This window comes from Peromyscus californicus, unplaced genomic scaffold (genome assembly GCF_007827085.1).
Source record: "Peromyscus californicus insignis strain IS unplaced genomic scaffold, ASM782708v3 Scaffold_23__1_contigs__length_62951481, whole genome shotgun sequence".
NCBI lineage: Eukaryota > Metazoa > Chordata > Mammalia > Rodentia > Cricetidae > Peromyscus > Peromyscus californicus.
In genome coordinates this window covers 6,466,170-6,490,472 of record NW_026294534.1, presented here as the reverse complement: position 1 = coordinate 6,490,472, position 24,303 = coordinate 6,466,170, and the positions used below count along the sequence as shown (strand labels likewise).

Below are 24,303 nucleotides of genomic sequence, written 5' to 3'. Positions count from 1 at the left end.
CCCGTGAGAGTCCAGAATCTTCAGGGAAAAGTACTCTAGGAACACGGCTGCTTAATCATTTGCCTTTCCAGAGAGCACCAAAGAAGAGTGAAACCAAAAGACCGCAAAAGCCAAGGCCGCTCAGTGTTGTAAGGACTGAGGGAGGAAGCAAGGGAAAATAATGGTTATCAGGAGATGGGTGGTGACTTTCTTTTTCTTTTTTTTTTTTTCTTTATTTTTTTTTTTTTTGAGACAGGATTTCTCTGTGTAGCTTTGGAGCCTGTAGCCCAGGCTGGCCTTGAACTCACAGAGATCCGCCTGCCTCTGCCTCCCCAGTGCTGGGATTAAAGGCAAGCGCCAAAGACAGGATCTCATATAGGTGAGGCTGGTCTCAAATTCCTAGATGCTCCTATATCCCCTTCCAGAAAGCTTTGGTAACAGATGGACACCACCAGTTTGACTCTAAACAATTTTTTTTAAACCATGTGTTCTTATGTGTGTGGGTATTTTGCCTGCATGTCTGTCCGTGGACTACATGTGTGTAGTGCCTGCTGAGTCCAGAGGAGGCATTGGATGGACCCTCTGGAACTGGAATTACAGATTATTGAGTAGCCCTGTGGGTGCTGGGACTCAAACCCGGGTCCTCTGAAAGAGCAGTCACCTCTCCAGCAGACATTTCCAGTTACACACACTCGAGGGAAGTGTCATTTTCTGACGTTGTTCTTTCGTCCTAAGCCCATGCGACAGTGTGAAGTACACGAATACTGTGTGTACTGGAGTGCAGACATGTCTGGGGATGTAGTGTTGGACTACACGTGCTGAGGGTGGCTAGGTGCATACTCGCAGACATGCTGTGTGTATGCTGGGGTACAGTGTGTGTTAAGGCACACATCGGTGTGTTTGAATGTAGACACGATGAGTGCACGCTGGGGTGTATAGTGTTTCTGGAGTAGGCAGTGTGTTGGAGTGTCGGGTTGCGATACACATGTCTTGTGCACGCTTGGGTACACACTATTGCTGTGCACACCAGGTCCCAGCAGCAGGCATAACGATGTGCACCGAGACCGATCTACCCACAAGGACGGGCTGTGAGCCCTCCGCTAAAAAGGAGAAGAGCCCTGTTTCTGCGGCCATCACGCCATCATTATGCCGCTACACTGTGCTGGGTTCACCGCCAGACTCCAGCCAGCGAGTAGTCTCTTCCGGGAGTGGGCGGAGCCCTGTGAGACCACGGGCGTGGTTTCTGGATCGCTGGGCGGGGCTTGGCCGTCGTGGACGGGGCGGGGCCTGGCCTGCAGAATTTTGCCTTCTTCTGCCTGGTCTCTGGCTCTGGCCCCGACATGCTGCGGGCGCGCGGGCCTGGGCCGGGCGCTCTGCTGCTCCGGGACGCGCTGGGTCTCGGGCGGCGCGGGCGAGCATGGCAGCGGCCGCAAGGCCAGGACACCGGCGTGCAGGTGCACAACAGCCTCACCGGCAGGAAAGAGCCGCTGATCGTGGCCCGGACGGACGCCGTCTCCTGGTTCGTGCGCCGGCGGGGCGGGGCGGAGCGTAGTGAGGGCTGCAGGGGGCAAGTCAGCCCCGAAATCTGCAAGTGTGGTCCCCAGAGCGGGCACCTAAACACCCAGCGTGTGTGATGCTTGTTACAGAGGGCTTAGGGCTCTTTTTTGCAGATATCTCACGTGGTGGGTCTTAATATGTTCCCAGGTATAGCTGTGGACCGACTGTGTACGACCATGCACACCTTGGCCATGCTTGGTGAGTTTCCTGGATTTGAACATTATGACAAAGTCAGAGGGTCATTTATTATGGAAAGGGTAAATTGTTAGTTTTTTTTTTTTTTTTTGTTGTTGTTGTTTTTTTGTTTTTTCGAGACAGGGTTTCCCTGTGTAGTCCTGGCAGTCCTGGAACTCATTCTGTAGCCCGGGCTGGCCTCAAACCCACAGAGATCTGTCTTTAGTGCTGGGATTAAAGGCGTGTGCCACTAGTTAGTTTGTTTTTTAATCTGTTAAGTGAATTGAGTAATGCCTGCATTCTGGCAATTGTGAGATGCCAGAATGTTAGTCTCGCTTGGTGTTTGTACCTGTTCTGCGTTGTGTAGGCATTGCTCAGCCCCGGACACTCAGAGAACTGGTGTGGAGGAGTGGAGAGTGACCCGTTTGCCAGTTAGATGTTTCTAAGGTTCGTCTGGGGACCCGAATCCAACCATGGGGCGTCATTGCCTGGCCTTGAACCGGTCACTTTCTTGCTGAGTCCTGGTTCTTGTTTTGAGTGGAGACAGAAAGGACAACAGCTCAGTGTTTGGAATCTTCTTGGCAGTTTCAGGAAATAGTGTATATGAAGTGCCACTTAACCCCATGTGACTTGTTGTCTGTCCTCAACCGCAATAGACAGTGGTAACTCTGTGGCCACACTCCTGGGAAGCATTGGAGCTGGGATCCAGTTCCTTCTGCATTTGTTGACATTCCCCATTTCCTAATATCTTGTTTGTTCTCTTGCACATTTCTACTTGGGTATTTTTAGACCTAAATTAAACACAAGTGTGAAGGCCAGACGACATCCTCAGATGTCATCATCAAGGGCTGTCCCCTGTCTGTTTTGAGACAGAATCTCTCAGTGGCTTGGAACTCCACGAGTAGGCCAAGCTGGCTGGCCAGTGAGCCCCAGGGATCCACCTGTCTGCCTCCCCTGCCCTGGGATAACATGGAAATCCCAGTTCTAGAACACGGACAAGAATGGTCAGAGGATGCTGTTGTTTGACTCTTTATGGATGTTGTGTTATAGGAGTTCCTTATACACTTAGATGCACACTCACTCAACAGCTCTGAACCTGAAAACAGCAATACCGTATCCCGAAACTGATGCGATTGCTTTGGTTGCTCCTTGCAAGGACCTTTCTGGGCCTCCAGGTGGGACCCAGTTTGTAAAGACGTACTTGGATTAGTTCCCTAGGAACCAGTCACCAACTGTAGCACACAGTTGGGAAGTTGCACAGCGGTATGTAAATTACAACGCGTTGCTTTTCAAGGATGGGAACGGCGAGGACAGCCCACTGGGTAATGGGTAACACACCTCCTGTACAAGCCTGTGACCTGAGTGTGATCCCCAGGACTCATGTGCTGAAAGGAGAGCATCGAGTCCCACAGACTTTCCTCCGACCTCCACATGCACGCTGCTGTGGGGCTTGCACAGCCACACACACACACACACACACACACACATATACACGCACACCACATACACATGGAATAATAATAAATGAAACTGGGAGCTGGAAAGATAACTTAGTGCTTAAGAGAACTTGTTGTTTGAAGAGGACCTAGATTCGGTTCCCTGCACCCACCCCGTGACTCACAACCATTTGTACCTCTAATTTCAGAGGCCCCGACACCCTCTTTTGACCTTGTTAGGCACCAAGTAAACATATGTGCACAGACATACATGCAGGCAAAACACATGTACATGAAATAAAACAAGTTAATCGAAAATAAAATAATTTTAAGTTTAAAAATAGAAGAACAATTTTAATTCTGTGTCGAAGACAATCCAACAGTTTTTTTTTTTTTCTTTCAGCTCATACGTTAGATTTGATATTATCCGAAGGATCCTGACCAAGGTGTTTGGCTGCAATGTGGTCATGGCGATGAGCGTTACTGATGTGGATGATAAAATAATCAGAAGAGCTAACGAGGTGAGCATAGCAGCTTCGCCTTGGTTGGTTGGTAACTTGGTGGCTGAGTGGTCGTTCTTTGCTGATTGTATTTTCCTGTGTTTCCTTTTCTCTTCTCCTATTTATTTTTTAATTTTAGTTGCATTGATGTTTTGCCTGCATGTATGTTGTATGTCTGTGTGAGGGTGTCAGATCTTGGAGTTACAGGCAGTTGTGAGCTGCCATGTGGGTGCTGGAAATTGAACCCAGGTCCTCTGGAAGAGCAGTCGGTGCTCTTAACTGCTGCACCATCTCTCCAGCCCTGCCCCCCCACCCCCTTTTTTTCTTGAGACAGGGTTTCTCTATATAGCATTGGCTGTCCTGGAACTTGCTCTGTAGACCAGGCTGGCCTCGAACTCTCAGAGATCCGCCTGCTTCTGCCTCCCGAGCGCTGGGATTAAAGGTGTGAGCTGCTACCGCCTGGTGCATGCTATGCTATGTTGTGATAAACCATACTGGGTGTCTCAGTGATTCAAGCCAGAGTCACTGTTTTGATTCAGGGCACTAGCTTGCATGTCTAGCTTCCTGGGAGGATGGTGGAATGTGCTGAAAGCCCAGGGTTCAGTTGGAGCACTGAAGGCCTGGCCCAGTGGCTCCCTGTGAAGGAGGGGATGGCTAACTTGGAATGACTCACATGATAAGACAGAGTTGGGAGATCTCTGTGAATTCCAGGCCAGCCTGGTCTACAGAGCTAGGCCAGGACAGGCACCAAAGCTACACAGAGAAACCCTGTCTCAGTCTCAAAAAAAAAAAAAAAAAAAAAAAAAAAAAGACAGAGTTGAGAAATAACCTGAATAGCAGGGACTAGGTTTTTTGGCACTTGCCCTGTGTGGTTTGTGTTATGGTGAGTGTCCCACTGTGTCATGTGACCAGCCACTAGGGAATGAAATGTAACCATCTGACTTTGAGAGTGGGGTTCCCCTGAACAGAGTATCAAGGAGGGAGTAGCCCAACCAGATGTTTGGATGTATTTAAAAAGCTATAGATAATTCTTTGTCTATATATGCATGTATATACATATAAGTACATGTATGTGTATCTATATGTGTGAGTATGAGTATGTATATGTGTTGTGTCCTTGCTTTCTCTGGGCTGGACAAGCATTACTGTTGTGAATTAGAGCAGAGTAGTTGGGGTCACCTTGGCATGGGACCCTCAGAAGATCATTCCTACTACCACTCCCTCCCTGGGGGAGGAGGGAGGCCTTGACATCTCATGAGATCGTCAGGAAGCCTCTCACCCTGAGACTGGAATGGGATTCTTCATTGATGTAGCTGGACAGTAAGTTACTCAGGGACTTCACTGTTGCTTAGTTGCCTTTGGGTCACCCATGCTTCTGTTGGGAACCCCCATAAACTCAATGGCTCATGACAGACTTGGATGGAATCCTTCCTTTGGTCCATACCTTTTCTGTGTTTCCTTCCATCTCTTCAGTAAAAGGCACATGGTACTCAGTGTGTGTGTGTGTGTGTGTGTGTGTGTGTGTGTGTGTGTGTGTGCAGGAGTGATCTGTGGCTCTGTATTTTCCGAAGGCAGGCAGCCTGATGGGAATTAAGGTGTCTGTGCCCTTCTCCCTAGAGTATCCTCTGTCCCTTCCTCCTTCCGCTCCCTTGCTGTCTCTACCTCTGGTTCCCAGACAGCCCCTGCTTAGCCCTCTTTCCGAGAAAGACTACAGCAGTTAAACACTGTTGTCCTGCACGTGGATAGACAAGACAGACGAAGGAACATACTACTGAGTGCAGAAATATATATAATAATTAGTGGGAATTTGTTTTATGATAAAGATGGCATTTCAGATCGCTAGGGTTGGGGGAGTTGATTACCCGGTACGTAGTGCTGACAGTTGGCTAACCATCTGGAGAAAATAGGAACCCAAGTTAGGGCCATGCCTCATCGCCAACTTAGAGCAGATCAGAGATTAAATATAAGAGTAGTGGAGACGCAGATTGCTGGCAGAAATCCCAGGATGTTTCTCTGGCCTCCTTGGGGAAGGGTTTCTCAGTATGTTTCCAAGTGCAAATCCATTTATGTAGAAAGACTCAGAAATAGAAAGAGTGGAAAATATAAACCAAGTTTTCAGTGTTCTGTGAATGACTATACATACCATTAACAAACTGAAAAGGGGGAACTGAAGAGATGGCTCAGTGGTTAAGAGCACTGGCTGCTCCTCTAGAGGACCCGGGTTCAGTTCCCGGCACCCACATGCCAGATCTAACGTGTGTAACTCTTCTGGCCTCCTTCGGCACTGCGTACATGTGGTACACAGACATGTATGAAGGCAGCATCCATGAAAGATGAAAGGTATCAAGATCAACATAAAAATGAATCTCAACAGAAATGGATGTAGATATGTGCAAAAAGAGTACCACAACGTGTCAGAACACTTCCTACAAATGAGTGGGAGAAAAGTTAATAAAAAATGGGTTTGGGGGGGCTGGAGAGATGGCTCAGCGGTTAAGAGCACTGACTGCTCTTCCAGAGGTCCTGAGTTCAACTCCCAGCAACCACATGGTGGCTCTCAACCATCTGTAATGAGATCTGGCGCTTATAATAAATAGCTAAATCTTGAAAAAAAAAAATGGGTTTGGGGCATCTGGACATATGGGGATGTGTTCCCATTTACTCAAAATTTAAAAAGGTAAAAATGGGAAAAAATTGAGCTGGACATGGTGGCGCACACCTTTAACCCCAGTACTCAGGAGGCAGAAGCAGGCAGATCTCTGTGAGTTCAAGACCAGCTTAGACTACAGAGCGAGTTCCAGGACAGCCAGGACTACCCAGAGAAACCCTGTCAACAAAACAAAACAAGAGAAGAAAGAAAGGTAAAACTTAGAGCCAAAGGCATTGAGGGGGTGTGTGGACAAGATCTGAAAGTGTGGTCTGTGCCTTACAACTGTCCCTCACACTGGAGAGGGAGTGTCTCCCGCAGTGACACTGCCGTGTTTGTGTATCACCTCCACACACTGCATCATCCCAGCAGTCTGGGGAGGTGTGGGGTGAAGCGAGCATTCTGGCTTGCTGAAGAAGTGGGCAGCAGCTCCCGGGCCACCCACCGTCTCCCTGAGGTCGTCCTCCACGACCTTTCTGCTTTCTGAGGTGACTACTGCTTTCGAGCCCTGAGCAGGAAGTCAGCCACCAGGCTCCACACACGTCACTCGGAAACGTGAGAGAGATTCTTGATGTCCCAACTTGAGAGAGATTCCTTTTTTTTTTAATTATTATTTTATTATCTTTTAATAATCTATTTTTATTTCGAGTGCATTGGTGTTTTGCCTGCAGGTGTGTCTGTGTGAGGGTGTTAGATCCTGGAGTTAGACAGTTGTGAGCTGCCATGTGGTTGCTGGGAATTGAACCGGGGTCCTCTGGAAGAGCAGCCAGTGCTCTCAACCGCAGAGCCATCTCTCCAGTGCCCCCGCTTTTTTTTATTTATTTTTATTTATTTATTTATTTATTTATTTATTTATTTATTTATTTATTTATTTTTGGTTTTTCGAGACAGGGTTTCTCTGTGTAGTTTTGGTGACTGTCCTGGATCTCGCTCTGTAGACCAGGCTGGCCTCGAACTCACAGAGATCTGCCTGCCTCTGCCTCCCCAGTGCTGGGATGAAAGGCGTGCACCACCCCCGCCCGGCTGAGAGAGATTCTTGATGTCCCAGAGCAGAAATGTCTTATCTCATGAAAAAGGAGCCATGTTTCCTGCAGTGGGTAGGTGTGCTTGGGGCCGTAGGGTGGCCCAGCACCGAAGGTGCTGCCTAAGTGCCTGCTGAGTGTAGGTGGATTGAGCATTCTTGTACAAGGTGTGCGTGAAGGCTGCTTTGACAGGGTCTTGCTGTGTAGCCCTGGTTAAGGTGGAACTCACTATGTAGTCTAGGCTGGCCTTGAACTAATAGAGTTCTGCCTGCCTCTGTCTCCCCAGTGCTGGCATTAAAGGCATGCACCAATGATACCCAGCACCTGATTCTTTTAATTTTTCTATAAAATTTATTGGTTGACAATTTCATTCATAGGTGTGTGTGTGTGCATATACATGCGTACGTGCGTGCGTGCACACGTTTCTTCCCCTTTGATGTTCTCTTGTTTGTTTTTATAGTCCATTGGATTAGATAGAGCTGCCTTTATGAGCATGCCACAGCCACGTGGAAAACGACTTCCCCTATTCCAGCAGCCATCAGTTGCCTGTGGCTCTTCAGCTGGGGTGGAGGAACCTCACTTGCCCCTCCCCGTCTGCTCTGGGATTATTGACAAGAACTCTGCTTCTGGGCTAGAGCTTCTGTGTTCCCTGCTGGGTCTCAGCCTCCTCTGAGAATCCAGCACGAAGGGTCCCTGTGCCCAGATGTTCTACTGTGGCAACCTCCTGCATACTCAGGCGCTCAACACAGCCCCAGCCTAAGGACATCAGTACTGGCTCCCTGATTACTGTGTCATGTTACTCAAATACTTCTCTAAGTCTAAGGCAATTTTTTTTTTTTTGTACCATTTCTTCCTGCTGTAGGTAAGGTGATGGGTGAGATAAATATTCATGTCTTGGTCTGTAGAGGAGATGGCTGTTGTACTCTTTTGTAGAGGGGAGGAGAGTCAATTTGTTTCTTAGTGTATGGTAGAAATGGTACCCAGCTTCTCTCTGTACCCAGAGGACAGGACCCACAAGCCTTTTAACTACTGAGCTTTAGGGTAGGTTTAACACTTAGAATCAACATTCCCTTCTTGGGGCTGAGCCCCAGTGGGGCACGTGGTCACTGTCCTGTCTGCAGGGGTGGCCTGGTCTGCTATGATGGGTCCGCGTGGTCCTCCAGGTGTACTGACATGGTTGTCTGGCCTTGTGCAGATGAATGTGTCTCCCGCTTCTCTTGCCGGCCTTTTTGAAGAAGAATTTAAACAAGACATGGCGGCCCTGAAGGTAAGCTGTTGTTTACCCTTCTGTAAAGGGCAGTGGTAGCTGACCTGCATGATCCAGAACAATCCAGTGCTAGTGCCTGAGTATGGGCCTTATGGTGTCAAGACTGAAGGAAAGGAAGTAACTCTAGTCCTGCAGGGTAGACCCTATGATGCCCTCAGTGGAGGGAGCTGGTGATGAGCTGGGTCCCTCTCCTTTGGGTCTGAAGGAGCCCATGTGTATGAGTTCGGATGAAGTGATTGCACCCTTGCCAGAACGTCCCTGATGTATCTTACCTTCCTATCAGAGTCAGGCACATTCCTGGCACTGGGCTCCTTGCTCCCCTCCGGTAGTCTTGTCTGTTAGTAGGGAGTTAGTAGGGAAACCACACAGGAAAAGCCACTGGGATCACTGGGGCATCCTGTGAGCTTGGAAATCGCCCGTGGTACTGAATGTCTCTGCTTCTTTCCAGGTTCTGCCGCCAACGGTGTACTTGAGAGTCACTGAGAACATCCCTCAGATCATTTCTTTCATTGAAGGCATCATTGCTCACGGCCATGCTTACTCGACAGACTCAGGTAGTGTGAAAGTGAAAACTCATGGCCGGGGGACACTGGTGGAGTTCTGAGATGGAGGTCATGCCTGGCCTGATGTGTGCTGACACTTCACCGGCTATGTTAATATGGGGTTTCTGTGGTGCTGAGCAAATCTGTCCAGTTCATTTTTAAATTTTTTAGTTTTATTTATGTGTGTGCATGCACATGTGTGTTGCTGTGCATAGAGGCCAGAAGAGGGAGTAAGCTCCCCAGGGGCTGGAGTTACAGGAAATTGTGAGCTGCCTAACGTAGGTGTCAGACAGTGTGGGTCCTCTGCAAGAGCAGCAAGCTGTAACTTGAATTCTAAATGGTCTTTTAATAAATAAACCCTGGGCCCAATATTGGGGTAAATGTTGGAAGATCAGAGAGACAAAGGAACAAGCCACAGCCACCATGAACTCCTCAGCCTGAACAACCCTCTGAGTCCTCATCCGAAAGGCTCCAGCCGAAAAAGCCTCTAGCTGAAAGGGACGCCTCTGCCGAAAGCCTTTAGTTCCTGTCTCCTCACGCCTTATATACCTTTTTCTGCCCAGCCATCACTTCTGGGATTAAAGGTCTGTGCCACCACTGCCTGGCTCTGTTTTCTCTCCTAGGCTGAGTCAATCTCATGTAGTCCAGGGTGGCTTTGAACTCATAGAGATCCAGACAGATCTCTGCCTCCCGAGTGCTAGCATTAAAGGTGTGCGCTACCACTGCCTGGCCTCTATGTTTAATTCAGTGGCTCGTTCTGTCCTCTGATCTTCAGGCGAATTTTAATAGGGTACACAGTACATCACCACAGCAAGCACTCTTAACCACTGATCCATTCTTTTTTTCAGATTTTATTTTATCATTTTTAATTGTATACCTATGTGTGTGTATGTGTCAGAGGGGTTGACACATGAGTGCAGTACACAGGCCAGAGAGGGGCATCTAATCCCCTGGAGCTGGAGTGACAGCTGCCTCATGTGGGTGCTAGGACTTTACAGGAGCCTTGGTCCTGCAGAACCTCTCTAGCTACCAACCCACTCTTCAGCTCTTCAGGTCCTTGCTCAGCTTTCTCTTACAACCACAGAACACAGGCAAGCTAGTCCTGACCCCTGTGGAGTCTGGGGGGTAGCTGTACAGATGTTCACTGTGGTCTTATTTCAGTTTGGGGTGTGTGTGTGTGTGTGTGTGTGTGTGTATGTGTGTGTGTGTGTGTGTGTGTGCGTGTGCGCGTGTGCATGCTAGTGTAATGTAGGTATGTTAAAATGCTATGAAAGAGCGTATTCAGCCTACCCAGCCGAGCAGTTTCAAGCAGAAGTTTCTATGCAGAGTCTATATGGTCTGTAGAGCCACTTAACCGGATCCCAGGTAAAGACAACCTTACTTGGATTTCAGCAAATCCTCCACTTCAAGCTGCCCACCTGCCCTCTGGTTGGTCGTCATGCTGGGAGAGCTGAGGAAGATGCCGCTGCCGCTGCGGCTGCCGCTGCCTCCTGTACACTGTGGCCTGGGCACCTCGTAGCCTGCTGTGTGGCCGTTGCTCCAGCAGCCTCACCAGCTGTTGGGAAGCTCCTGGCCGACAGCTTGCTCCCAAATAACTGACACAGAGGCTTAATATTAATTACAAATGATCAGCTGATAGCTCAGGCTTATTACTAACTAGCTCTTATATTTTAAGTTAACCCATATTCCTTATTTATGCTCTGCCATGTGGTGGTACCTTTATTAGCATGGCACGTTCATCTCCTCCCTCTTTGTCTGACTGGCAACTCTTCTGACTGTTTCTTTTTTCTTTTTTAAAGATTTATTTCTTTATCATGTATATAATGTTCTGCCTGCATGTATCCCTGCACACCAGAAGAGGGCACTAGATCATTATAGATGGTTGTGAGCCACCATGTGGTTGCTGGGAATTGAACTCAGGACCTCTGGAAGAGCAGTCAGTGCTCTTAACCTCTGAGCCATCTTGCCAGCTACCCCCCCCCCCACCTTACATCTTCCTTGTCCTGGCGGCGGCTGCAGGCAGTCTCCCCCTCTGCCTTCCTGTTCCCTCAATTCTCCTCTCTGTTAGTCCCGCCTATACTTCCTGTCTGGCTCCTGGCCAATCAGTGTTTATTTGTACAGAGCGATGTCCACAACACCCATGCACCTGGGTGATGGTGTTCCCGATGAGCCCACGGCATTTGTTCACCCAGACTCAGGATGCCGTGTGGATCATCAGACACCAGTCTGCACAGCCCTCTGTGCCTGAACCACACCACGGTAGCCTCCGCTCTCTTCCTCCCTGCTTTTGGAGAGGCTTTCTCCCCAAGCCTGAGCTCACCGTTTCAGCTAGGCTGGCTGCTGCGCAGTGAGCTCCCAGGAGATGCCTGCCTGGGCTCCTTAGCACCCACTGAGGTTACAGGCATGTGGAGCTGTACCTGGCTTTTATGTGGGTGCTTCGAATTTGAACACAGGTCTCCTTGCTTTCACAGCAGGCACTCTGACCACTGAGCCATCTTGCTATTCTCTGTTGAGGAAATTTCACAAGAGCTAGAGACAGGGCAGGGCCCCTGGAGACTGTTCCTTCCAGTTGGGCTCAGCCCTGGGCTCTTCATCTCCAAGCATGCCTTGTGTCTTAGGGTTTTATTGCTGTGAAGAGACACCATGACCACAGCAACTCTTATAAAAGAAAGCAATTAATTGGGGCTGGCTTACAGTTTCAGAGGTCTAGTCCATTATCTTCATAGCGGGAAGCATGGCGGCATGCAGGCAGACATGGTGCTGGAGAGGGAGCTGGGAGGTCTACGTCTGGATGAGCAGGCAGCGGGAAGAGAGCGTGACCCTGGGCCTGGCTTGAGCATCTGGAACCTCAAAGCCTACCCCCAGTGATAGGCATCTCAGGACAATCCTGGAAGTGCGTGCAGTGTGCCAGCATTGTTGGTGTGGAAGATGCCTGGGTGGAGAATAGTGTGTGTGTGTGTGTGTGCGCGCGCGCGTGCGTGTGCGCAATCTTCTGTACTGAAACTGTAACTGCTTGTTAGTTGTTAGGCTTGCTTCACAGGTGTGGCTGCCTCAGACGGGGAAGTGCTGACCTCACGGCTGTCTATGCTCAACAGGCAGTGTCTACTTCGATCTGCAGGCGCGAGGGGAAAAGTACGGCAAGCTCATCCACGTGGTTCCCAGTGCGGCTGCAGAGCCAGGTGGGTGCCGGTGGGTGTCCCTGTGGGTCTCAGCCTCTGAGTGTGGGGTGCTGAGGTCAGATCTGTAGCCGGGGAGATGTGGGCTGACTTGGGGTTGTCAGCCCTGCTGTGGTGTTTTCTGTGAACAGACAAGCAGACGACATTTGATTATAAGTTCAGCATCCCGTGCCTCTGTCCTGCTCTGTATCCAACCGTGCTGTTTGTGCCCTCTCCCTTCTTCTGGAATTTTCTCTGCATGGGACAGCATGCATGCATGTCATAGTGTGGCCCTCTTCTGCTGCCTGCTGTCATCCACTGAATTCCCAACGTAGGTCAGTAGATTCCTGTGCTGTTCGGGCTTCAACCGTTTTGTTAGGTTGATGTTTTGTTGCTTTTTTTGTTTTGTTCTGTTTTTTGAGACAGGGTTTCCCTGTGTAGCCCTGGCTGTCCTGGAACTCACTCTGTAGACCAGGCTGGCCTCGAACTCACAGAGCTCTGCCTGCCTCTGCCTCCCGAGTGCTGGGATTAAAGGTGTGCACCACCACCGCCCACTGGTCAAAGTCATTTTTATGGAGAAGAAATAATAAACCTGTAGAACTAAATTTAAACTATCTGTTAAGAATTCCTGGCTTAGCAGCATGTGCCTTTAAGTTACTTTTTTTTTTACTCTTTTGGGGGCCCTGCTGCCCAGCTCCCAAAGAAACCACACACAGTCTTATTCTTTCTTATGAAAGCCCAGCCTTTTCTTAACTTAAATTAACCTGTCTACCATTTGCCTCTGGGCTTTTGTCTTTCTCTGTTTCTGTATTCCTTTCTTTACTTCTCACTCCGTGGCTTGCTGGGTGGCTGGGTGGCTGGGTGGCTGGGTGGCTGGCCCCTGGAGTCCTCCCTCTCCTCCTTTTCTTGCTCCTTCCCTCTCTCTTTTTCTCCTCCTATATATTCTCTCTCCTGCCTCGCTATTGGCCGTTCAGCTCTTTATTAGGCCATCAAGTGTTTTAGACAGGCACAGTAGCACAGCTTCACAGAGTTAGACAAATGCAACATGAAAGAGTGCAACCCATGCAAGTGTCCACAGCATAAACAGATGTAACACATCTTAAGATACTATTCCACAACAGTTACTGCCCTAATTCATGACCCACGCAGGCCCCTGGGTGCTTTGTATTCTCAAGTCTTCTGTAAAGTTCCTCCTGTGTTTCTCCCTGATGTCGTTTCCTGCCATTCTTCTGAAGAACCGTCCCCCGTCCCTGTTTGCTCAGTGGGATTTGCTGGTTGTGTTACACAAATTTCTCTGTATGCCATGTGCTTCCTACAGATTGGCAATTAATTTACAGGCTTAGTCCAACTCTTGAGTGTCTGTGGATAGAGACTTGTGGGTAACACATTCATCACCAATCTAACTTAAAATTTTTATCATTTATTTTTGAGACGGAGTCTCACTGTGTAGCCCTGGCTATTCTGGAACTTGCTATGTAGACCAGGCTGGCCTCAGAACTCACAGAGTGAGGCCAAGTACTGGGATTAAAGGTGTGTATCACCACACCTAGCTTCAATCTAGTTTTTTTTTTTTTTTTTTTGGTTTTTCGAGACAGGGTTTCTCTGTGTAGCTTTGCGCCTTTCCTGGAACTCACTTGGTAGTCCAGGCTGGCCTCGAACTCACAGAGATCCGCCTGGCTCTGCCTCCCGATCAATCTAGTTTTTAATAGCCTTGTCTGCTTGGCTCTCGGAAATGATATGCTACTTTTACCCAATCTGTAGCTTCCTGTTGTGCCCCATGCCCATGGGCTGTGGTTTGAGGCAGACTCGGGTTGTGCCTTCCAGGAAGAGGACTTTGGGAGAGTTGCAAGTTCTGGCAAAAGCAAGCTCGTTTTGTTGATTTGTATTTGGTTTGTGGGGACAGGGTCTCCTGTAGCCTAGGCTCACCTGGAACTCACCGCACAGCAGAGGGCGCCCTGGAACTTCAGACCCTGCTCTTACCCCCCATTGCTGGGACTAGACGTGGCCACCAGGCCCAGCTTTTGATTTTATTTCCACGGTTTTTGGTTTTTTTTCAGTGTCACTTGGGGTTCGGGCCCAACAGTGAAGGTACAGAATTCCCATTGGCCCTCCTCCTCGGCACAGCCCCTCCCGCTTCCATCATCCCCCAGAGCAGTCTGAGCCGTCAGTGAACTGCATCACCTGAGTCTGTAGTTCATGTGAGCACACCCCTTGGTGTAGACAAACGTTTGGACAAATGTCGCCTGTCATGTTCCCACATGACACAATCCCATGCAATGGTTTCCCTCCCCTGAGACCATCTTGCTCTGTGCTCTTCCTGCCTCTGCTACCTCAACCCTGGTGACCTTTTCACCATCCATAGCTTTGTTTCTCCAGAATGTTGCAAAAGTGTACACATTCAGCCCAAGCCTTTCCAGGTCGGCCTCTTTCTGTCAGTAACAGGCTTTTGTGGTTTGCTTTTTGGAGACAGTCTTGCTTGATACTATGTAGCCCAAGGTGGCCTTGGCCTTGATCTTGAGGATCTCTTCCTGCCTCAGCCTCCTGAGTACTAGGGTTAGAGGCATGACCACCATGCCCAGCTAGTTACATACTTTGAAGCTTCTTGGTCTTTGCTCGCTCTGGTAGCTCAGCTCTCACTGATACTGAATAATGGATGCTCTATTGTCTGTGTGCCAGAGTTTCTAAGTCCATCCACTTACTGAAGTCCATCTGACTGCATTCATGTTTGGGCAGTTGGGGATAAGCCATCTGCTGTGAGTATCTCCGTGCAGGATTTTCCGTGACTGTTTGCAATATCTTGGGTAAGCACCGAGGAGTATGATGGCTGTGTCACATGGAAAACCTGTTTGCTTTGGGGAGAAGTTGCCAGCATCCGCAGCAGTGAGTGATAACTCCCCCAGCCCCTCAGCACTCTCAGGCAGCACTGTTGGAAGTCACTGCCTTGTTCAAAAGCACTGTGTGAGCAAAGGTTTGAAACTGGGGATTAGTGTTTAGCAAAACAAAGGCCCTGAGTGCCTCTGGCGCCAGGATAGGCTCCACCGCCCCTGTGTGTCATTTCAGAGCGAGGGTTTTCACTTTCTTCAAATTCTGAATTGCAGCAGTAACTCAAGGATGCAGGAGTGGGTCCTGCTCGGTCGGTGACTTCTAGGTTGAAGTCCTGTGGTCACCCCAGTGAAGAGAGGAGGCCCTGCACTGGGTTTCTGCATTGTGTCACCCCTGCCCAGCTCTGGCTGTTTGGGAGTGACCCCTCCCTTATGACAGTGCTTGCCTTTCCTCCTCACCCTCCCCGGCGGCTGCATGACCCGCACGTGGGTCCCCAATACCGTGGTTGTCTCTACGTGTTTCGTGTTCCCAAGTCTTCTGTCACGTTCTCCTGCATTCTCACCCTGCTCTCCCCTGTCGTTATTCTGAAGAACCATTCCCATGCCCATCTGCTGAGTGGGATTTGTCTCTGCTGCCTGCCCTGCTGAGCTCCTCTCTGTCCCTGCCAACTTTGCCCCACGTCAATGTGCCGCAGACCCCGCTGTGATACCCTGGCCTTCCCGTGCCCGTGCCGGTCCTGTTGACTAGCCTGCGATTCTCAGTGGGCCCCACCGTGTGCTGTTCTCGGTACACACGTGGCATTGTGGGGCAGAGGTCCAGACTGACCCAGTGACCTCATTTCCGTCGATGTAAGTAGGGACAGTAAACCCAGTGACAGCCACGGGGCAGTGAGTTGACTGCCTGCCTGGCATTTAAGGGAAGACAGCGTCTGGGGGACCCACTGAACCCTCTCAGGTCTGTTGAACACAACAGCTCCGCACAGTCCCTCGGGGACCGACACAGCTCTGCTGGCTCTTCCTCTCCTGACTTTCCTTGTCCTCTGTCCCGACGTTGCTCTGTGATGGCCACCTTTGCCCTCAGTAGGACTGAACTCAGTCTCTCAAAGGTGGCTGAACAGAACTGGCCAGGCACTGGGCTCTGAGGGCCCTGGTGTTTGCAGGCTCAGCTGTCCCTCTTAGGTGCCACGCCTCTGCCCTGCTCGGTGACATGGAGGCATTAGTCCCACTGCCCCGCTGCGGAAGAGGCCCGAGGTTTGCACAGAGGGAACTCGCCATCCTCTGGCCGAGTGCTGTACAGTGATTTCCCACCCATCAACCCTCTGTCACCACCAGTTGACTCTGAGAAGCGGCACGCCAGCGATTTCGCCCTGTGGAAGGCAGCCAAGCCTCAGGAGGTGTTCTGGAGCTCGCCGTGGGGAGACGGACGACCCGGTTGGCACATCGAGTGCTCTGCCATGGCCAGGTAAGGCCCCAGCAGTTCCCAGTTCTAGTCGGGTGGGACAGGGTGGCCTGGCTGAGGGAGAGAACAGCCTGGAGGCCCTGGGGCAGCTCCTGGGGGTGGGGAGGGGCATGAGGAAGAAGGGCTAGCCCAGCCCAGGGTGTGCCCAGCCTTCACCTTTAGTCTCCTGTTCGCAGAACAGGCTCCTGTCCACACAGCAGCAGGGGCGCCTCATGGTCCCTAATGGATAGCTCAGGCCTCAGAGCATGGAAGTGCAGGAGCCAGGTCAGAGAGGACCTTAACTAGGCATGGCACCTCTGAAAAGCCATTTTGAGGACATGTATGTGCCCTGGCCAGCCCATCTCTCTGGAGTGCAGAACGCCTCTCTGTCTCAGGAATAGCCCCTCCGCCGGCTGGCAGAGCTGAACTCCCTCTGTCCTCAGGCAACCCTGTGTTTCCCTAGAGCTCTGATGACAACTGCAACAGTTGTCCCCTCCCTCCCTGTCAGCCTGGTCGAACCACGGGCAGCTGAGCAGAACCACGTGTTTACGGTGTGAGGAATGCTTCTGGGTGTGAGGGTGAGGTGTGGACCCTGATGCTGAGGCCGCTCACACACGCTTGCACTCTGCCCCGCAGCGAGGTGTTTGGAAGCCAACTGGACATCCACACAGGCGGCATAGACTTAGCTTTCCCACATCATGAAAACGAAATAGCCCAGAGCGAAGTTTTCCACCAGTGTCCGCAGTGGGGAAATTACTTCCTACATTCTGGTAAGCCTGGCTTGAGGCAAACTTCTCTCCGGTTCTGGCAGCTCTGCCTATTGGAAATACCCAGATCTGCTGGCAGGGAGGCTTACCCGAAGTCATTGTGTGGGTTTCTTTATTGTTGTTGTTTTGAGACAGAGTTTCTCTGTGTAGCTTTGCGCCTTTCCTGGAACTCGTTCTATAGCCCAGGCTGGCCTTGAACTCACAGAGATCCACCTGCCTCTGCCTCCCGAGTGCTGGGATTAAAGGCTTGCGCCACCACCACCAGGCTGTGTGGGTTTCTGTAGAGTGTCTTTTCTTTATTCTTTGCCAATTTCTGTATGTATACAATGTATCTCTTCCATGCTGATCATAGCCACACTCCAGCCTACCACTTCCTTCTTTTGGTAACCTCTGAGTCCAATTAGTGTTGACTGATCTTGTCGGCTTCACCTTGTGTCAGGCCTGTGTTGGTAACCATGGCTACAGCAAGCTCCTGAGTACAACAGCCACATTCTGTCTAGAAGACATTTCACAGCCCTCCTCCCTGCTCTGCCTTTTAAATTCTTTCTAGTCTTTTTTTTTTTTTGAGATGTTCCTTGAGCCTGTGAGGGTCCAGATCTCCCATTTAGGGCTGGGTATTCAACAGCCACTTATCCTTAGCACTTTGGCCGCGTTGACTGCTGCCCACTGCAGAAAGCAGCTTCTCTGGCCAAAGCTGAGAGCAGCACTGTGTGTCGAAACACAAATATTTAGAAGGCAGTTTGCCGCCGTGTTTTTCAGCAAAGGGACAGTAGCAGGCTCCCGGCTAAGGCCTGTGACCCCTGAGCCAGGCAGGGGCCTTTGACCAGGTTTACAGCACCAGGCACTAATTCCCTCCTGTGGAGCAGGCCTCGGATCCGATCTGAACGTCCTCTGTTCCTACATCGGTTAAATGTGTTAAAGAGAACCTCAGAGGCACCAAAATGCATCAATGTTACACTGAAAAGGAAAAAATTCAGCACTTCCTCTGGAATTAATTTGACTGAGAGAAAGCCTAAGTTTGAATTCTCCACTTCTCTCCACCTGTCTGTCTGTCCCTAGTTTGTGGTTTCTGGCTTGTCTGGCGTCTGTTGTGTGTCTGTCTGTGCCTACCTGATGTCTGTCTGACTGTGAACCTGTGTCTTGTGTGTCTAACGAAGGGCTTTGCTCTGAATTCATTGGACCACATGGGGAAGGAGTGAGGGATACAGAGTTTTCTGAGGGGGTAAGTTATCGCCTCCAGCTAACCCCAGCCAACTCTGAAGCACTCAGTTCTCCAAACATACCATCATAGAGATACTGTGTGCTGCTTCTAACATATGTGGTGGTTGTTTGTTGACCAATGTCCTTTTTGGCCTGCTTATTCTTTTTAGCAAGTGATTACTATAACACACACACACACACACACACACACACACACACACACACACACAGTGCTGTCTGGGTTAGGGGCCTGGAAGCATCCATAACTTATGATTAAATCTATGCATTAGCTTAGGTTGTAAAACCTGAATACATGAGAAACAGAAAGTGAGTTAGGTTGGTTTTTACGTTGTTCTCTTAAAAAGCAAGTTAAACAAGCAGGCTGAGTACACAGTGGGATTTCAGGCTGTCTTACATGACCTCAAGGTGTATTGTTAACTTGGCTGTGAGGTCCAGTATTGCTACAGGTTACCGTAACCTTTATGCTACCGTTAAGACCGGTGGGCACACCTTGCCTGGCAGGTTGGCATTGTAGCTTGTAGAGTTCCCTGCTGGGGGATACCGTTAATGACCCTTCTTCCTCAGGTCACCATAGCACCTGCTGGAGGGAAGTTTTCAGGTCTAGCACTGAAGAGGGGCAGAGGCAGGCAGATCTCTGTGAGTTTGAGACCAACCTAGTCTGTATAGTGAGTTCCAGAGCAGCCAGGACTACCCAGAGAGACTTGTCTCAAAAACCAGTACCCTCCACCAATAACAACAAAACCCAAAGACCCCAGTGGGCTGGCAGTGGCCATGGTTCCCAGAGGCAGGTCTGAGGTGGGAATGAGCTGGCATCGGAGTTTGGTGTCACCGTGATAAGTGATAAGCAGGTGAATGCACCTGTCGCATGTGCTGAAGGTCACAAGGTCAGCACTGCCCTTTCAAATGCCACTTCAGGTAGGTGAGGCAGACAGGATGAAGGTCTGGCAGCGGCGGCGGTGGGGTTCTGAGGAACCAGACACAAGCATCTACAACATGGGACATGTGCAAATGTAAATGCAGTTCCATTAAGTCCTAGAGTTTGGAAGCCATGGTGCCCCGTAGGGTGACATAAAATGCAGGTTTGCTCTGGTGATGCTGTCTGCATCCCAAGAAGTCCACAGAGAGACTGCTGGCCCGGAATATGCCAGTCATCCTGTGTTCTTGACGTGCAGTGCATTTCATTTTCCTGATACTGTCAATACCGCGTATGAAGTATGTAGAATTAGAGGCTCACAGTTTTGTGTCATTGGAGAGGACACATTTTTAATAAGTTCCCAGGAAAATCAATCTTGCAGCACCCTCTGTGTGAAGGTGCGTTTGGAAAAGAGGGAAAGTCTGTCTGGGACAGCAAGACCCTCCTCCGGAGATGAGCCTCGTTGAGACACACCTCAGGTTAGAAGGTCACTGAGTGGGCTTGGTTTTCCACGATGTTTCTTGTACCCATGGGAAGACAGCTGTAGCAGAAAAACTGACAGCCACACCCCAAACCTGGGTGACCAGTGACAGGTGACCGGCCAGGTACATCAGTGTTTCTGAATAGGACAAGAAGACATGGGTGAGGAAGCTGTGCCGTCCGTCACCCTGTCTGTTGGCTGGGGGCTGAGTGGGCCTGTTATTGTACCCCGTGGTGCAGTCTGGTCCTGGAGGGCTGCACATGGCACACATGGCAGGTGAGGTTCCTGTCGATGTGGGCTACTGCCCTACATCTTGGGGGGACATAAGCCTCATGGCTCCATGGGCCCAGCTCTGTCCTGGCTCAGGGCCGTGGATAGAGAGGCTGAGCTCCGCTCTGGTGTCATAATTGTGCAGGGTTCTGCCCAACTCGGGGTGACCAGCCCCAGCCATGGTGGGGCTCAGGGCTATAAATGTACGGGGTAAGGGGTCTCCTCACCCAGCTCAGAGGGATGCTTTTCTTTTTGTTTCAGGGCATTTGCATGTGAAAGGCAAAGAAGAAAAAATGTCCAAATCCCTAAAAAACTACATCACCATTAAGGTAATGTTAAGCAGTGTGCATTCCGCTCTCTGCAAGTGGAGTGGCTGATGATGCTGAAGTGGCTTAGGGGCCTGTGTGGGACGAAAATCACAGCATCAGACTCAGTCTGTCCCAGCTCTGCGTGGCCCCCTCCAGGGAACCACTCTTCCTTGTCTCAAGGTCCAGGGCACCTCTTCAGGCTGCTGTTCTTCCCTCCGCGGCCTCCTCCAGGGACCTGCCTTTCCCCTCGCTTTCCTAGAACCGCGTCTCCCCCCTCTCTCTCTGTCTCTGTCTCTCTTTTCTTTTTTTCTTTGTAAATTTGTAGAAGATTTATTTATTTTTATTTTGTGTGAATGTCTTGCCTGTATGTGTGTCTGTGTGTGCGTGCTTGGTGCCTATGGAGGCCAGAAGAGGCCTGGAACTGGAGTTACAGACGGTTGTGGGTTGTGAGCCTCTCCATGTGGGTGCTGAGAATCCAACCTGGGTCCTCTGCAAGAGCAGCCAGTGCTCTTAACATCTCTCAGCCCCTGCATCTTTTTTTTTTTTGAGACAGGGTTTCTCTGTGTAGTTTTGGTGCCTGTCCTGGATCTCACTCTATAGACCAGTCTGGCCTCGAACTCACAGAGATCCGCCTGGCTCTGCCTCCCCAGTGCTGGGATTAAAGGCATGCGCCACTGCCACCTGGCCCCTGCATCTCTTCCCTCTTGTAAATTTCCTCTCAAGATTCACATTTGTGAGTGGCTGAAGAACACTTCCTAAATGGCTTGAATGCCATCCTCCTTGGTCAAACTTGTGCCAAGTTTAACTTGAATAAGTGGACCAGGGCAGCACTCCTCAATGCCTCCCAGACCCAGAATAAGCCCCAAGGGATGTGCCCTTCACAGAGTGATATGCGCCTTCCTGGGAAGTTCTCAATCAGATCAGCGTTCCGGGCTAAGCGATCAGAAAGCAGCTTGTGCGCAGAGTTGTTTTGTTTTGTTGTTTGCTGTGCACGGAAGACTGCTTCTTTGCACCTTTGAGGTGCTTCCGCTGGGCCCTGAAAATTATAATGGCCAAAAGACAGAATAACAAGAGACAAACACAGAGAACACGTGCCACATGCCTGCTTGAGTGCAGCCCACCGTGGCTCATAGCCACGGGGAAAGGGCTTGAGTGGGGGTGGCAGGGTGGGGCGTCTTGCTGAGTGCAGGGCTCTTCTGCACTGGGAGGGTCGCCCCCCCCCCCTTGCTGTACAGGGCGGGGCCTGGGCTAATGGAAATGTCCTTTGAAAGGAAAACCCGGTGCCACTTTCAGTGTTTTCCTGTTCCTGCTGGTTCTCAGCAGCTCGGAGTGGCCCTCGTGCCAGTGCGTGGATCCTGGGGAGGCCTGCTCTGGTACCCTTCTGTGTGTAGTGCACCCACCCTTTACACACACACTGTTGAGTCGTCAGAAAGCCCGTGTTTGTGACATTCCTTTCTCTAGTCTCAGTGCAACTACTAACAGCTAGGAGCTTTCCTGCAGTCCAGACGGCCAGGGTCACCAGCAGTCCCGCAGGCCTCTCGTCTGTATTCTGATTGCTGCCCTTGTGGCCAAAATACACTTTCTAGCTTTTCCAGTGTATTTTGGAGAGTGTGCTTGGTGCATTGTGAATTCAGTCCTATTCTTTAGGGAGTTAAGTCACCCCAGACTCAGCCAGGACGGGCCCCGTGGCTCCCACACCCCGTGGACATGGCCCACTTTGCCTCCGAGCGGCCTCACATAATCTTGTGGCTTCTATCTGCCTTCTGGGGGGGTCTCACTGCCTGCAGCCAGGGGTCTGGGCACATGTCATGCTGACCAGCACTTTCTGACTTCCTCAGGGGTCACAACTGAGGGGAAGACAGTCTACACAAGAAACGGGTCATGTTATTTTATTGGGACATACTTGAGTTTTTACCTTTCCCCCTATACTACAAGCTTTTTTCCCTGTAACAGTATATGAACTTTTTGCTTTAAATTAAATTACACAAAATAAGTAGAAAATCAGTGTTACAATGTGACAATTAACAGTAAAACAAATGAGTAAAATTTAAGAGTTCTTTAGTGGCCCGCACTGGGACCTCACCTGCTGGGTAGGTGCTCTCCCGCTGAACCACACCTGCAGCTCACATTTTTACTTCATATTCTGACCCACATAGTGGAAGGGGAGAGCCGCCTCCAGCAGCTGCCCTCTGACCTCCACACACACTGCAGCCTGTGTGCACCCACTGCACCGTGTACACACACACACACACACACACACACACACACACACACACACACACACACACTGCAGCCTGTGTGCACCCACTGCACCGTGTACACACGCACACACACACACACACACACACACACACACACACACACTGCAGCATGTACGCAGCCACCATGTACACACACACACACACACACACACACACACACACACACACACACATACTGCAGCATGTATACACACACACACACACACACATACACACACAGCAGCATGTACGCAGCCACTGTGTACACACACACACACACACACACACACACACACACACACACACACCCCAGCCCTTGGGTACTTGCAGTGCCTTGTGTGTGGCTGAGGCCCCCTGGCTCCCACGGTGGCATGTCTGTTGCTGTCCTTGTTCAGATCATGTGTTGATAGTCATGTTGGTGAGACCTCATAGCTGTAGCTTCTCTGTTTCAAGAGACTCAATTACGGCAAAATCCCTGCCCCTCTGGCTCTTAAATTCCTCCGCCCCATCTCCCACAATGGTCCCTGAGCCCTGGGTGCGGGAGTTGTGATGTAGATGGATCAGTTGAAACTGAGTTCCTTCTGAGGTGGTTATAGGTTTCCCTCCAAAATCCATGACTTCACTAGTCCTAGGTAGTTAGTTGGCTAGGTTTCCAGTACCAAGCGGGCCTAAGTCCAATTAAGAAGAGTTGTTGGTTACCTGCAAGGTACAGGTATCACTATTGCCCCCTTAGGGTTACTGTGGTTCGTGGGTATCACAGCTGGCTAGCAACATTGGTTGCTTCCCTCCTTTGGAAGCTTGCGTAGTACCTTCTGGTACTATGAAAGCTGGTCTTCAGAGTGGAGGCTTTTAGGTCAAGTAAATAGTTTCGTAAGTAACCAGCAGGGAGGTACCTGCTAGGTGTCACAAAATTAGAGCATCCTCAGTGGTCAGGGAACAGGGCCATCACATGGGCTGGGCAGGGTCCTCGATCCTGACCTCAGTCTGACCCTGAGCTTGGATGTCAGCTTGTTCTCATCTCAACTGAACTGTTGTTTGTAGTACGAATCCTAATCGGTCTTAATAAAACCCTGAGTCAGATATCAGGCTGAAAGCTGAAAGATCAGAGAAGCAGAGCAGCAGCCACTAGTTCTTACCTCTACGAAATCCTCAGCCTGAACGGAAGCTGAGCTCCTGTGTCCTCCTGCCTTATATTCCTCTCTCCGCCCAGCCATATCACTTCCTGTCTCCATCTCCTGAGTGCTGGGATTAAAGGTGTGTGTCACCACTACCCGGCCTCGATGGTTAACTAGCGGCTGAGCTCCGCACTCTGATCTCCAGGCAAGCCTTATTTGTTAGATCATAAGCAAAAGATCACCACGTGGTTGTACTTCTTCCCCGCCAGTGAGTCCAGGTGCACGTGTGGCCTTCCTCTTCCCATGTGCACACTGTCCCCGTCAGTCACTAGGTTGGCAGCCCGTTCCCCGTCCCATGCCAATGGCAGGTATGAGGCTGTAATGGGAGAGCTTGTTTCCCAGAGCCGTGTCCACAGTGTCGGGTATTCCTCTCAGCCTTTCCCACAGGT

At 50.3% G+C, this 24,303-nt stretch overlaps 1 protein-coding gene across 1 annotated transcript in view; it reads left to right on the top strand.

Moving 5' to 3' along the window:
- The first annotated feature begins 1,247 nt into the window (after positions 1-1,247).
- Positions 1,248-24,303, top strand: part of Cars2 (cysteinyl-tRNA synthetase 2, mitochondrial) — a 28,149-nt gene continuing 5,093 nt past the window's right edge. The window contains exons 1-9 of the mRNA XM_052751639.1: positions 1,248-1,498; positions 1,684-1,734; positions 3,550-3,667; positions 8,511-8,582; positions 9,031-9,136; positions 12,220-12,303; positions 16,434-16,563; positions 17,176-17,309; positions 20,453-20,520. Of these exons, the coding sequence (XP_052607599.1) occupies positions 1,320-1,498; positions 1,684-1,734; positions 3,550-3,667; positions 8,511-8,582; positions 9,031-9,136; positions 12,220-12,303; positions 16,434-16,563; positions 17,176-17,309; positions 20,453-20,520 (942 nt within the window). The 5' untranslated portion in view covers positions 1,248-1,319. The remainder of the gene's footprint in view (positions 1,499-1,683; positions 1,735-3,549; positions 3,668-8,510; positions 8,583-9,030; positions 9,137-12,219; positions 12,304-16,433; positions 16,564-17,175; positions 17,310-20,452; positions 20,521-24,303) is intronic.